The 13,306-nt window shown below is 47.3% G+C and overlaps 1 protein-coding gene across 1 annotated transcript in view; it reads right to left on the bottom strand.

The window, feature by feature from the left end:
- TRARG1 (trafficking regulator of GLUT4 (SLC2A4) 1) overlaps positions 1-12,919 on the bottom strand; it is a 97,530-nt gene extending 84,611 nt beyond the window's left edge. Inside the window, exon 1 of the mRNA XM_068266015.1 lies at positions 12,245-12,919. Coding sequence (XP_068122116.1) covers positions 12,245-12,646 — 402 coding nt within the window. The 5' untranslated portion in view covers positions 12,647-12,919. The remainder of the gene's footprint in view (positions 1-12,244) is intronic.
- Between the last annotated feature and the right edge of the window lie 387 nt (positions 12,920-13,306).

Genomic DNA, 13,306 nt, shown 5'->3' with positions numbered 1-13,306 from the left:
CGGGAGCCCGCATCAGGTAATGTATTTTTCATCGGATCGGCCGCCGGTAGCGACGCGCACTTTACCCGCGGGCGATCGAGGGTAATTTCCCGCCCGGCGCGATCGACGGACCGATCCGATTTCGGGAGGAAATCGGATCGTCGGCGGCGTTTACCGCGAACGATTGGCAGCAGATTCGATCCCAGGATCGAATCTGCTGTCGAAACGGCCGGGAATCGGGCCAGTGTATGGCCACCTTTAGGGCCTGATTCACAAAGCGGTGCTAACAGTTAGCACGCTGGTGAAAAGCCCTTTATCATGCCTAAACTCAGTTTAGGCATGATAAGTTTACTTTATACTTCAATTCAGATTTGGCTGAATATGTAGATCGTCACACAACACAGTTGTCTGTGCAAAGGTTGTACAATTAGACCGTAAAGGTGCCCAATGCTTGATTTTCCTGCTCAATCAACCATTTGATTTGGTAATTTTCTTGGGTCTGGGGAGAATTCATTATGTTCTTTTCTGCTCGATCGATGGAAATTGGCAATGTGGTTGAATCAACCAATTTGCTCGACAAGGCAGGATGAAGAATCATGAAGGAATCGGATACTCATGATATGATTTCGATCAAGACAGAATTGATTTTTGGTTTCAGAGCATGGAGACACTACATCGTTCAGATCAATAGCGAAAGAGAATTGGATAAAATCTCACTTGCCGTATTTGACCCGCTAGTCGATCGGCTTTTGATCAACCATACTGTTGTCGATCATCCAATACAGGTGATGGCTTAATGGAAAATCAAATAATGTATGACCACCTTAACCTTCCTGGCGGTAACCCCGAACGTAGTTCGGGGTAAGCCGCGCAGGAGGTTTTCTCCGGCCCTGCTCGGCAGATTTTCTTAATTTTTTTTTTGCTGGACGCAGCTAGCACTTTGATAGCTGCGCCAGCACACCGATCGCCGCCGCCCCGCGCCCAATCGCCGCGATCCGCCCCCAGACCCCGAGTGCTGCCTGGCCAATCAGTGCCAGGCAGTGCCGAGGGGTGGATCGGGACTCCCAATGACGTCACGACGTCGCTGACGTCGGTGACGTCATCCCGCCCCGTCGCCATGGAAGCCCTCCAGGAAATCCCGTTCTTTGAACAGGATTTCCTGATCGAAGCGGGCGGGGGGATGCCGCTGAGCAGCGGCTATCGCTACATGATTTAACAAAAGAAAAAACTGCCGCGCTGCCTCCTGGCGGAATTTTTCATACCGCCAGGAGGGTTAAAGGACAACTTAAGAATGAGGGATATGGAGGCTGCTATATTTATTTACTTTTAAACTATACCAGTTGCCTGACTATCCTGCTGATCCTCTGCCTCTAATACTTTTATCCACAGACCATGAACCAGGGCTATGGAGTTGGAGTCGGAGTCGAAGAGTTGGAGCAATTTTGGGTACCCGGAGTCTGAGTTGGAGTCGGTGTTTTCATAAATGGAGGAGTCGGGAGTCGGATGATTTTTGTACATAATTCACTGTCCTGGTGAGTATTACACCAAGGAGTCGGAGTCGAGGAGTCGGAGTCATTTTGGGTACCTGGAGTCAGAGTCGGTGGTTTCATAAACTGAGGAGTCAGAGTTGGAGTCGGATGATGTTTGTACCGACTCCACGGCCCTGCCCTGAACAAGCATGCAGCAGATAAGATGTATCTCCCATTATTGTCAAGTCTGACAAGATTAGCTGCAAGCTTGTTTCTGATGTGATTCAGACACTACTGCAGCCAAATAGATCAGCAGGACAGCCAGGCAACTGGTATTGCGTCAAAGGAAATAAATTCGACAGCCTTCATATACCTCTCACTTTAGTTGCCCTTTAATGCTTGTGGCCAGAGACTTCCTCCATTGAGTACATAATCACTGCAGTTTGCACTTATGTTACAGAATAAATTTGTACATGTTGTACGATCTTCTGTTGAATGGCCAATTCGATTCTGCGTTCTACTGGACAAAAAAATCAGGCCAGCGTAAGCTGACGAGCACCCTGCCTCTTCTCTCTTGTTATATAAAATGGGATATAATGAATGTTTTATGGCACTGAGGATACGCACAACGTGCCACAAACATTGCTAATGTCTTCAGTGAAAATCCAAAAGGCAGCTTAGACTTTGCAGCTGATGCAATATATATAGAGTGATAGTTCACCTATCCAGATGGGCTCTGTATACCGTAGATACATTTTTTTTTTCATACCAGTGGTAGAAGTGAATGGATGTGGAAATGCAGCTGAAGTCTAGAGCCCTGATGTGAATCCCAGAGCCGTGTATTGATCCACATCTATCTGGCAATCAATAGCAGTGTTTTACGAGGGCATTAAAGGCCGTTTCCCCCCTCCAGGTGCAGGAAGGGACCTCTGTGCTGCTTAACCAGTCACAGCCATGTGACCTCTCCATATATTACACAAAATGCCATTCTGTACTGTTACCGGGGTGTTCCCCTCTACACATAATTCCTAGACCAAGCTTAGCTTCTGAATAGTAAATAAACGTATATATACCCACTTACTGTAGGCATCACTTTGCAACTGCTGTCACTTCTGCAGAATATTACTGTATAATTAATGTTTGTCTTGGAGGGGCAGGAATCGCTGTGTACTTATCATCAAATGATTTCAGTGGACCCCCTTTGCAGAGCAGCGTGCATTTGAAATTGTACTTGATGCTGATAGAGGAACAGACAGACAGGCAAGTGTAGCTGAGATACACAGACAGGCAAGTGTAGCCTAGACACACAGACAGGCTAGTGTATCTAAGACACTCAGACAGGCAAGTGTAGCCTAGACACACAGACAGGCTAGTGTATCTAAGACACACAGGCAGGCAAGTGTAGCTGAGACACACAGGCAGGCAAGTGTAGCTGAGACTCACAGGCAGGCAAGTGTAGCTGCGGCACACAGACAGGCAAGTGTAGCTGCGACACACAGACAGGCAAGTGTAGCTGAGACGCACAGACAGGCGAGCGTAGCTGAGACACTCAGACAGGCAAGTGTAGCCTAGACACACAGACAGGCTAGTGTATCTAAGACACACAGGCAGGCAAGTGTAGCTGAGACACACAGGCAGGCAAGTGTAGCTGCGGCACACAGACAGGCAAGTGTAGCTGCGACACACAGACAGGCAAGTGTAGCTGAGACGCACAGACAGGCGAGCGTAGCTGAGACACACAGATAGGCGAGCGTAGCTGAGACGCACAGACAGGCAAGTGTAGCTTAGACACAAAGACAGGCAGGTGTAGCTGAGATGCACAGACAGGCTAGTGTAGCTAAGACACAAAGACAGGCAGGTGTAGCTGAGACGCACAGACAGGCAAGTGTAGCTAAGACACAAAGACAGGCAGGTGTAGCTGAGACGCACAGACAGGCTAGTGTAGCTGAGACACACAGACAGGTAGTGTAGCTGAGACGCACAGACAGGCTAGTGTAGCTGAGACACACAGACAGGTAGTGTAGCTGAGACGCACAGACAGGCGAGTGTAGCTGAGACGCACAGAACGGCGAGTGTAGCTGAGACGCACAGGCCGGCAGGCGTAGCTGAGACGCACAGGCCGGCAGGCGTAGCTGAGACGCACAGACAGGCAGGCGTAGCTGTGACGCACAGACAGGCAGGCGTAGCTGTGACGCACAGACAGGCAGGCGTAGCTGAGACGCACAGACAGGCGAGCGTAGCTGAGACGCACAGACAGGCGAGCGTAGCTGAGACGCACATACAGGCGAGCGTAGCTGAGACGCACAGACAGGCGAGCGTAGCTGAGACGCACAGACAGGCGAGCGTAGCTGAGACGCACAGACAGGCGAGCGTAGCTGAGACGCACAGACAGGCGAGCGTAGCTGAGACACTCAGACAGGCAGGTGTAGCTGAGACGCACAGACAGGCTAGTGTAGCTGAGACGCACAGACAGGCTAGTGTAGCTGAGACGCACAGACAGGCGAGTGTAGCTGAGACGCCGACACACACACAGGCGAGTGTAGTTAGGACGCACAGCCAGGCGAGTGTAGCTGAGATGCGCAGACAGGCGAGTGTAGCTGAGACGCACAGGCAGGTGTAGCTGAGACGCACAGACAGGCAGGTGTAGCTGTGACGTACAGACAGGCAGGTGTAGCTGTGACGCACAGACAGGCAGGTGTAGCTGTGACGCACAGACAGGCAGGTGTAGCTGAGACACACAGACAGGAAAGTGTAGCTGAGATGCACACAGACAGGCAGGTGTAGCTGAGAGACACAGACAGGCAAGTGTAGCTGAGACACACAGACAGGCAAGAGTAGCTGAGACACACAGACAGGCGAGTGTAGCTGAGACACACAGACTGGCAGGTGTAGCTGAGACACACAGACAGGCAAGAGTAGCTGAGAAACACAGACAGGCGGGCGTAGCTGAGACACACAGACAGGCGGGCGTAGCTGAGACACACAGACAGGCGGGCGTAGCTGAGACACACAGACAGGCGAGCGTAGCTGAGACGCACAGACAGGCGAGTGTAGCTGAGACGCACAGACAGGCGAGCGTAGCTGAGATGCACAGACAGGCGATCGTAGCTGAGACGCTCAGACAGGCAGGTGTAGCTGAGACGCACAGACAGGCTAGTGTAGCTGAGACGCACAGACAGGCTAGTGTAGCTGAGACGCACAGACAGGCTAGTGTAGCTAAGACGCACAGACAGGCGAGTGTAGCTGAGACGCCGACACACACACAGGCGAGTGTAGCTAGGACGCACAGCCAGACGAGTGTAGCTGAAACGCACAGACAGGCGAGTGTAGCTGAGACGCACAGGCAGGTGTAGCTGAGACGCACAGACAGGCAGGTGTAGCTGTGACGTACAGACAGGCAGGTGTAGCTGAGACACACAGACAGGCAGGTGTAGCTAAGACGCACAGACAGGCAGGTGTAGCTGAGACACACAGACAGGAAAGTGTAGCTGAGATGCACACAGACAGGCAGGTGTAGCTGAGACACACAGACAGGCATGTGTAGCTGAGGCACACAGACAGGCAAGTGAGCTGAGGCACACAGACAGGCAAGTGAGCTGAGGCACACAGACAGGCAGGTGTAGCTGAGACACACAGACAGGCATGTGTAGCTGAGACACACAGACAGGCATGTGTAGCTGAGGCACACAGACAGGCAAGTGTAGCTGAGACACACAGACAGGCATGTGTAGCTGAGACACACAGACAGGCATGTGTAGCTGAGACACACAGACAGGCAAGTGAGCTGAGGCACACAGACAGGCAAGTGTAGCTGAGACACACAGACAGGCATGTGTAGCTGAGACACACAGACAGGCATGTGTAGCTGAGACACACAGAAATGCATGTGTAGCTGAGACACACAGACAGGCAACTGAGACACACAGACAGGCATGGCGCGTACGTACAAAAAGGGCGCCTGGACAAAAAGGGCGCGGGGTGTAAACTCTAAATAATAATTAATCATTAATAGGGTTTATAAATATAGTGTGCTATATTTCGTTTACAAATAATGTTTAACAAAATTATTAATCATTAAATAATGTTTATGAAATCGGAAATTGTGAAAACGTTAATCTTCCCTGTTTCAAAAGTTAAACTTATAATTACGTTTATAAAAAAACCAATAATATATGTTTAATTGTTATAATTGTATATTATTGTGAATAACCGTCATTTATGGTTTGTTGTTATAATAAAATTTGAAAATATTGTTTATAAAGATGATATAAATATAACTACGTTCGTAATAAATGTTGTAATACATTAGTAATTATTACTAAAATTTTACTAAAACTATACCTAAGCCTACTCTTACACAGAACCCTACCTGTACCTATCCCTAACCCCTAGACTCCCCTGTTGGTGCCTAAACCTAAGACCCCCCTGTTGGTGCCTAAACCTAAGACCCCCCTGTTGGTGCCTAAACCTAAGACCCCCCTGTTGGTGCCTAAACCTAAGACCCCCCTGTTGGTGCCTAAACCTAAGACCCCCCTGTTGGTGCCTAAACCTAAGACCCCCCTGTTGGTGCCTAAACCTAAGACCCCCCTGTTGGTGCCTAAACCTAAGACCCCCCTGTTGGTGCCTAAGTAACCCTCCCTGTACCTACCCCTAACCCCTAGACCCCCCTCTTGGTGCCTAAACCTAAGACCCCCCTGTTAATGCCTAAACCTAAGACCCCCCCTGTTAATGCCTAAACCTAAGACCCCCCTGTTGGTGCCTAAACCTAAGACCCCCCTGTTAATGCCTAAACCTAAGACCCCCCTGTTGGTGCCTAAACCTAAGACCCCCCTGTTGGTGCCTAAACCTAAGACCCCCCTTTATTATGTGGATAATTATGTTTTACTAATTGTGGATTAAAAAAATATTTTGCAATTTACGTTACGTACTGATCGCTTTATTTTGTGAATAATAATGTTTTACAAACAGTAAGGGATAAAACTTTAAATAATGTTTTAATTATTTAAATAAGATAAATATGTTTAGTATTTTCATAAACGTTATTCGGCACGGGTGCATTTTATAAACGTAAATCACCACAAGTTCAGTTATAAATCATTAAACAGCTCCGGGCGCCGTTTGTAAACTTTATTTAGCTCCTGGCGCCGTTTATAAACTTTATTTAGCTCCGGCGCCCTTTTTTCCTACCCGGCGCCCATTAAACGCTATTTATTATGGGAGTGAATGGCGGCGCCCTTTTTGTCCACTAGCGGCATGCGCCCTTTTTTCCCAGCTCCGGCATGGCTGTATACAGGGGAAACCTTAGGATTAATTGTGCCCTTTCCAAAACATTTATCACGCTACCCCCATCTGGAATAACATTAGTTTCCTCCCATAATACTACGTTTTATTTAAACTAAAGCTAAGAATACTTAAAGGGTTACTTAACCACTTAAGGACCAGGGGTGGTTTGCCTGATCTGTGCTGCGTGGACTCTCCAGCCTGCAGCACAGATCAGGAAAGTGCCAGGGCGATCAGACTTACCCCCTTTTTTCCCCACTAGGGGGATGTTCTCCGGGGGGGTCTGATCGCCGCCGGCTTGCTGCGCTTTGCGGGGGCTCTTCAAAGCCCCCCTCCGCAGCGTTTTCGGCGCTCCCTGACTTCCCGTCCCTCCCTCTCCCTCCATGGGCTGCGCAGGACGGATATCCGTCCATTGAAGGATAGGCCTATCAAATGACGGCGATCCCCGGCCAATCAGAGGCCGGGGATCGCCAATCTTCCCTACGGCGCTGCTGCGCAGCAGCGCCGTATAATGTAAACAGCGGGGATTTATTCCCCGCGTGTTTACATTTTGCCGGCGAGCCGCGATCGGCGGCTCTCCGGCTGTTCACGGAGACGCCCTCCGTGAACTGACATGGAAAGGCCGTTTCCATGGTAACCCACTTAAGACCTGCTGACGCTTATGGGCGTTAGCTGGTCCAAAAATGAGTTTAACTTAACCTGGGGCTCTTTGCAGCCCCCTGGAGTCATCCTGTGCCCACCAAGTCCGTCTGAGTCCCTCTGGCTAGCAGCAGCGACCACAGCAAAGCTGTCTGGTTGCCACCAGTCGGCAGCTACTACACATGCTCGGCAACCTGATCGTGTGATTTTCGCGTACTGCGCATGCACAGAATGCTCCCGGACGCCCAGAGCACGATGAGGAGGCGCGAGACCAGCCAACATTGCGGGGGTCGGCATCATGGGTGGGAGTCATGAAAGCGTTTAGCTGTTCTCTTTATTGACTGAATGCATAGTTCCTGCTGCAGCTGCACAGGTCCCACATATGAAAGGGTGGCCCTGGTCTTGCCTTTGTATTTGAGGACTCTGCCCAGCTCTGTATAAAGATTCGGTATTAGTTTAGCTGCGGAAAGCATTATCACTAAGTACTGCATGCAGACTCCTGCTGCAGGGGAATACAATAGCTCTCACCCAAGAGAAACTCCATGGCAGTTTCCTTTGGATTAGTATTCCCCCCCCCCCCCCCCCCATACAATAAAATTATCTAATTTTATGGCAGTTCATAAACAAAAGCCGGTTGTACAAACAAAATTGAGAGTTTGTTTTTTTAATCCATTCAAGAAATCCGATCTACGGTACTTTCTGTGGTGGACTGGTGTATTTTTTCTGATCAGTTTGAATGAAAATTGAACCGTGTAGAGTAGATTGTACATTTTTTGAATAGTTTTCATTCATTTTTTTCATAAATGGGGAAATTTTAACTCTGGTGAGTGATCCATTGATCATAATTTTGGACCGTTACAAATAATCAGAAAAATCGATTGTAATTCTTCAATTGAAAATAAATGTAAAATAATTGTATGGTGTGTAATGCGCATACAAGAGATTTAAACTTGTATTTAAAGGACAACTGAAGTGAGAGGGATAAGGAGGCTGCCACATACACTCACCTAAAGGATTATTAGGAACACTTGTTCAATTTCTCATTAATGCAATTATCTAATCAACCAATCACATGGCAGTTGCTTCAATGCATTTAGGGGTGTGGTCCTGGTCAAGACAATCTCCTGAACGCCAAACTGAATGTCAGAATGGGAAAGAAAGGTGATTTAAGCAATTTAGAGTGTGGCATGGTTGTTGGTGCCACATGGGCCGGTCTGAGTATTTCACAATCTACTCAGTTACTGGGATTTTCACACACAACTATTTCTAGGGTTTACAAAGAATAGTGTGAAAAGGGAAAAACATCCAGTATGCGGCAGTCCTGTGTGCAAAAATGGACCGACTGATTCAAGCTGATAGAAGAGCAACGTTGACTGAAATAACCACTCGTTACAACCGAGGTATGCAGCAAAGCATTTGTGAAGCCACGACACGCACAACCTTGAGGCCAATGGGCTACAACAGCAGAAGACCCCACCGGGTACCACTCATCTCCACTACAAATAGGAAAAAGAGGTTACAATTTGCACCAGGTCACCAAAATTGGACAGTTGAAGACTGGAAAAAATGTTGCCTGGTCTGATGAGTCTCAATAAAGTCATAATTTGGTGTAAACAGAATGAAAACATGGATCCATCATGCCTTGTTGGTGGTGGTGGTGGTTGTGTAATGGTGTGGGAGATGTTTTCTTGGCACACTTTAGGCCCCTTAGTGCCAATTGGGCATCATTTAAATGCCACGGGCTACCTGAGCATTGTTTCTGACCATGTTCATCCCTTCATGACCACCATGTACCCATCCTCTGATGGCTACTTCCAGCAGGATAATGCACCATGTCACAAAGCTTGAATCATTTCAAATTGGTTTCTTGAACATGACAATGAGTTCACTGTACTAAAATGGCCCCCACAGTCTCCAGATCTCAAACCAATAGAGCATCTTTGGGATGTGATGGAACGGGAGCTTCGTGCCCTGGATGTGCATCCTACAAATCTCCATCAACTGCAAGATGCTATACTATCAATATGGGCCAACATTTCTAAAGAATGCTTTGGGCACCATGTTGAATCAATGCCACGTAGAATTAAGGCAGTTATGAAGGCGAAAGGGGGTCAAACACTGTATTAGTATGGTGTTCCTAATAATCCTTTAGGCGAGTGTATATTTCCTTTTAGGCAATAGCAGTTCCCTGGCTATCCTGCTGATCCTCTGCCACTAATACTTTTATCCATCGACCCTGAATAAGCATGTAGTTGATCAGGTGTTTCTGACATTATTGTCAGATCTGACAAGATTAGCTGCATGCTTTTTTTCCTGATATGATTCAGACACTACTGCAGCCAAATAGATCAGCAGGGCTGCAAGGCAACTGATATTGTTTAAATTGAAATAAATATGGCAGCTTTTATATTCTTCTCACTTCAGTTGTCCTTTAAAGTTTTTTTTTTAATACACTTCTACAATCCATTGCAATAGTAAGGCTGTTTCTGCGCAGAATGGATTAAGCTATCATGTCACGACTCCCTGAATTCACCTCAAAGCAAAGCTGTGATTCCCGCACACAACTGCACACTCCGCTGGTGTGAGGGTCTTGCCTATGCAAGCTTACAATCTCTCCACGCTCCGCTGGTGTGAGGGTCTTGCCTATACAAGCTTACAATCTCTCCACGCTCCGCTGGTGTGAGGGTCTTGCCTATACAAGCTTACAATCTCTCCACAGTCCGCTGGTGTGAGGGTCTTGCCTATACAAGCTTACAATCTCTCCACGCTCCGCTGGTGTGAGGGTCTTGCCTATACAAGCTTACAATCTCTCCACGCTCCGCTAGTGTGAGGGTCTTGCCTATGCAAGCTTACAATCTCTGAACACTCCGCTGGTGTGAGGGTCTTGCCTATACAAGCTTACAATCTCTCCACGCTCCGCTAGTGTGAGGGTCTTGCCTATACAAGTTTACAATCTCTCCACGCTCCGCTGGTGTGAGGGTCTTGCCTATATAATATCTGTTCATTCAGCTGAAGCACCAGAGAAAAATCTTCCATGGGACATGCGATAGACTCATTAGTGTCAATCTCCCCGGCGCTACTGTTGTCTTCACTACTCTATATACCCTAGAGTGCATTATAGTGAACTGATACAATCATTACTCTATGGGAAAACAAAGGATGCTGAGAGTGCATTTACTGGACAGAATTAACAGTGTATGTACTGCTGACGTCCCACTAAAGGCTAACACCCTGTTAATGGAAGTTCCTGTTTGTGTGGCTAGAATAAGGGTTAAACTGAGGAAAGTGGCTAACAATGGGACATAAATCTCCCCATGCTTGTCAAAGAACACCTCCCCCCACACACCACTCACACACAGGCTCAATCTTCAAATGCTGAGATGGTGAAAAGAATATTGGATGCGGGAAGCAGAAAGGAGGAGTCTTAGTCGTGCCATATCCCATTAACAGAGGCAGCATTTGTAATATGCTACAGTGAGCAGCACACAATACCAGCCACAGCAGCAGGGGCACAGTGCCAGACCCAACCTATACCAGGAAGGCGCAACTGTTCAATAGATAAGAATGCTACAATAATGGCATATATTCTTGTAGCAGGCAGTATGGTATATATTAACCCCACACAGAGTTCAGTATGAGTGGCCATACACACCCAATCTCTACAAGCAGTGCGTCCAATCTGAATATTAATTGTTAAGATCATGCAAGGTTCTCTAGATCCTTTAATGAAGACATCTAAGCATGACAGCAGCTTGGTATACACATTTATCTACCTGTCGGAAAAGATCTATGGAGTTGTGGTGCATACACACATCCAATTTTGATTGGCCAATCACTGGCCAATTTTACCACCTATATGTAGCATGAGGGCACCAGATTTTGAATAGTATGCACAGATTGTGTAGGTGAGCTCTCATACTACATGGAAGTGGCAAAATTGGCCAATTATTGCCCAATCAAAATTGGATGTGTCTACCAGGCTTATTTGGGTGCAAACTGCCCCATAGTTAAGCCTGGTACACACTTTAAATTATGATTGGCTAATCACTGACCAATGTTACCATCTCCATGTAGTATGAGCGTTTACCTAGACAATCTGATCATAGTATTCAGTATCTGTTGACTCTCATAATACATAGAGGTGATATAATTGGTCAGTGATTGGTTAATCATAATTGAAAGTGTCTGCTAGGCTTAACCGTGAAAAAAAGAATAGCTACTCTGTGCTATGAACATTCGGCCGCCAAGCCAGGCAACGTGTAGCGGGCTTGATGGGTTCAAAGGTGGTCATATATGACCCATTGAGTTCCATGATTTGTCTGTATGTGTATGGTGAGGGTATGAACCACAGCAAACAAAAGACTCCGTATCTGACAATTTGTGTCTATATATGTCCATGTAGTGACAAGTGACTCTAGTGTGACAGATATTAGCACCAGCCTTAAGCAATATGCCACAAAGACATACTGTGGTCCCTCAATCAAGTGCCCTCAAGTGCCATAGCCCTAAGAGTTATAGCAGAGGTGCAAGCATGATCAAGGCATGCAAAGTGCAGTAGTCAATAACAGCCAATCAGATTTCACCCTCCATCACTTTAGAATAGTCAGGATAGGTTTTATATAAGCCATGATGCTTTCAGAGCTAGAACAAAAAAAAAAAAAATAACCATTATCAAAAAGTCATTGTTTAAAATTAAGCAACCCTCTGCTGGGTGTGGCTGCTGTTTCTACTTGGACAGGGGTACGTACCTACGATTTCATGCACAGACAGATATATATATATATATATATACATGCATTTCAGAGTGATGTTTTATTACCCCTATAAGCACCTTACAAGGTGTGTACAGGGAAATCCCCATCTGGGACACCACTTACCATGATGGAGAATACCAATCCCACTATGTTGACTGGCCAGACTGGGCATAAGCAGGCGAAGATGGCCAGCACCAGATAGCCGTTGGGCCTCCCTTGGTCCTGGGCAGTGGTGGTGGCTGTAGAAGATGCCCTGGCCAGGCTGACTCTGGAGGGGGAGAGGGGCGCTGACTCCAGCTGCCCTGCAGACACTGACTTGTATGGCATGCTATGCCCATTCTGGTCCAGGTCTCCTATGGACTTCTCACTGGACATGGTGACCGAGAAAGACTTCTTCATCCCATTCTCTTCTTTAGCCTCAGTGGCAGAGGTGAGGAGTTTCTCAGTCTCATGAGCATCCGCAGGAAGAGGGTTCCCTGACTCCTCCAGTGCCTTCTCATATTGGGCATCTGTGTTAATAGCCATGATGCTGCTAGTCCTCTCCTCACTACTGCCTTAATGCAGTGCTATTAACAGAAAAAGTGTTAAACTTCACATTTACGGCTGCTAAAATCCCATGGAGACAGCTAGAGAAGGAGCTGTGTGGAAATAGTGCTGTGCAGGTCTATTGTCAGACAGGAGCAGAGATGCTGATGGCTGGCACAGAAGCTGAATGGGGAGTTGAGTGGGGTAAGGATCCTGCGCGAAGCTCTGTTTGCTAGATTTGCTGCAGACTGCTGTTGCCCTGCCCCAGTCTCTGCTAAAGGCTTCTCAAGTGGAATCGTCCTCTCAGGACGAACCAAGTCAGATGCTGGTGGCTAGGCTGATGACACAAGCAGATTATTGCAGTTCTCTCACAGAGCAGCATCACAGGATTCTCCTGGGTGTTAACTGAGAAATTCCTCCAACTCTGGTGCTTTCCTCTCTACACGTGTATTTCTGGATATTCTCTGTGAATGTCTGAGAGTTTTCAGCAGTCATTATTTATTACCTTCCTCTGATTCAGAACTAGAGTTGGGCCGAACCTCCGATTTTCGGTTCGCGAACCGGGTTCGCGAACTTTCGCGAAAGGTTCGGTTCGCGTTAAAGTTCGCGAACCGCAATAGACTTCAATGGGGATGCGAACTTTGAAAAAAAAAATTAATT

The sequence above is a fragment of the Hyperolius riggenbachi genome, chromosome 2 (genome assembly GCF_040937935.1).
Source record: "Hyperolius riggenbachi isolate aHypRig1 chromosome 2, aHypRig1.pri, whole genome shotgun sequence".
NCBI lineage: Eukaryota > Metazoa > Chordata > Amphibia > Anura > Hyperoliidae > Hyperolius > Hyperolius riggenbachi.
This window is presented reverse-complemented; position numbering and strand designations above follow the sequence as displayed.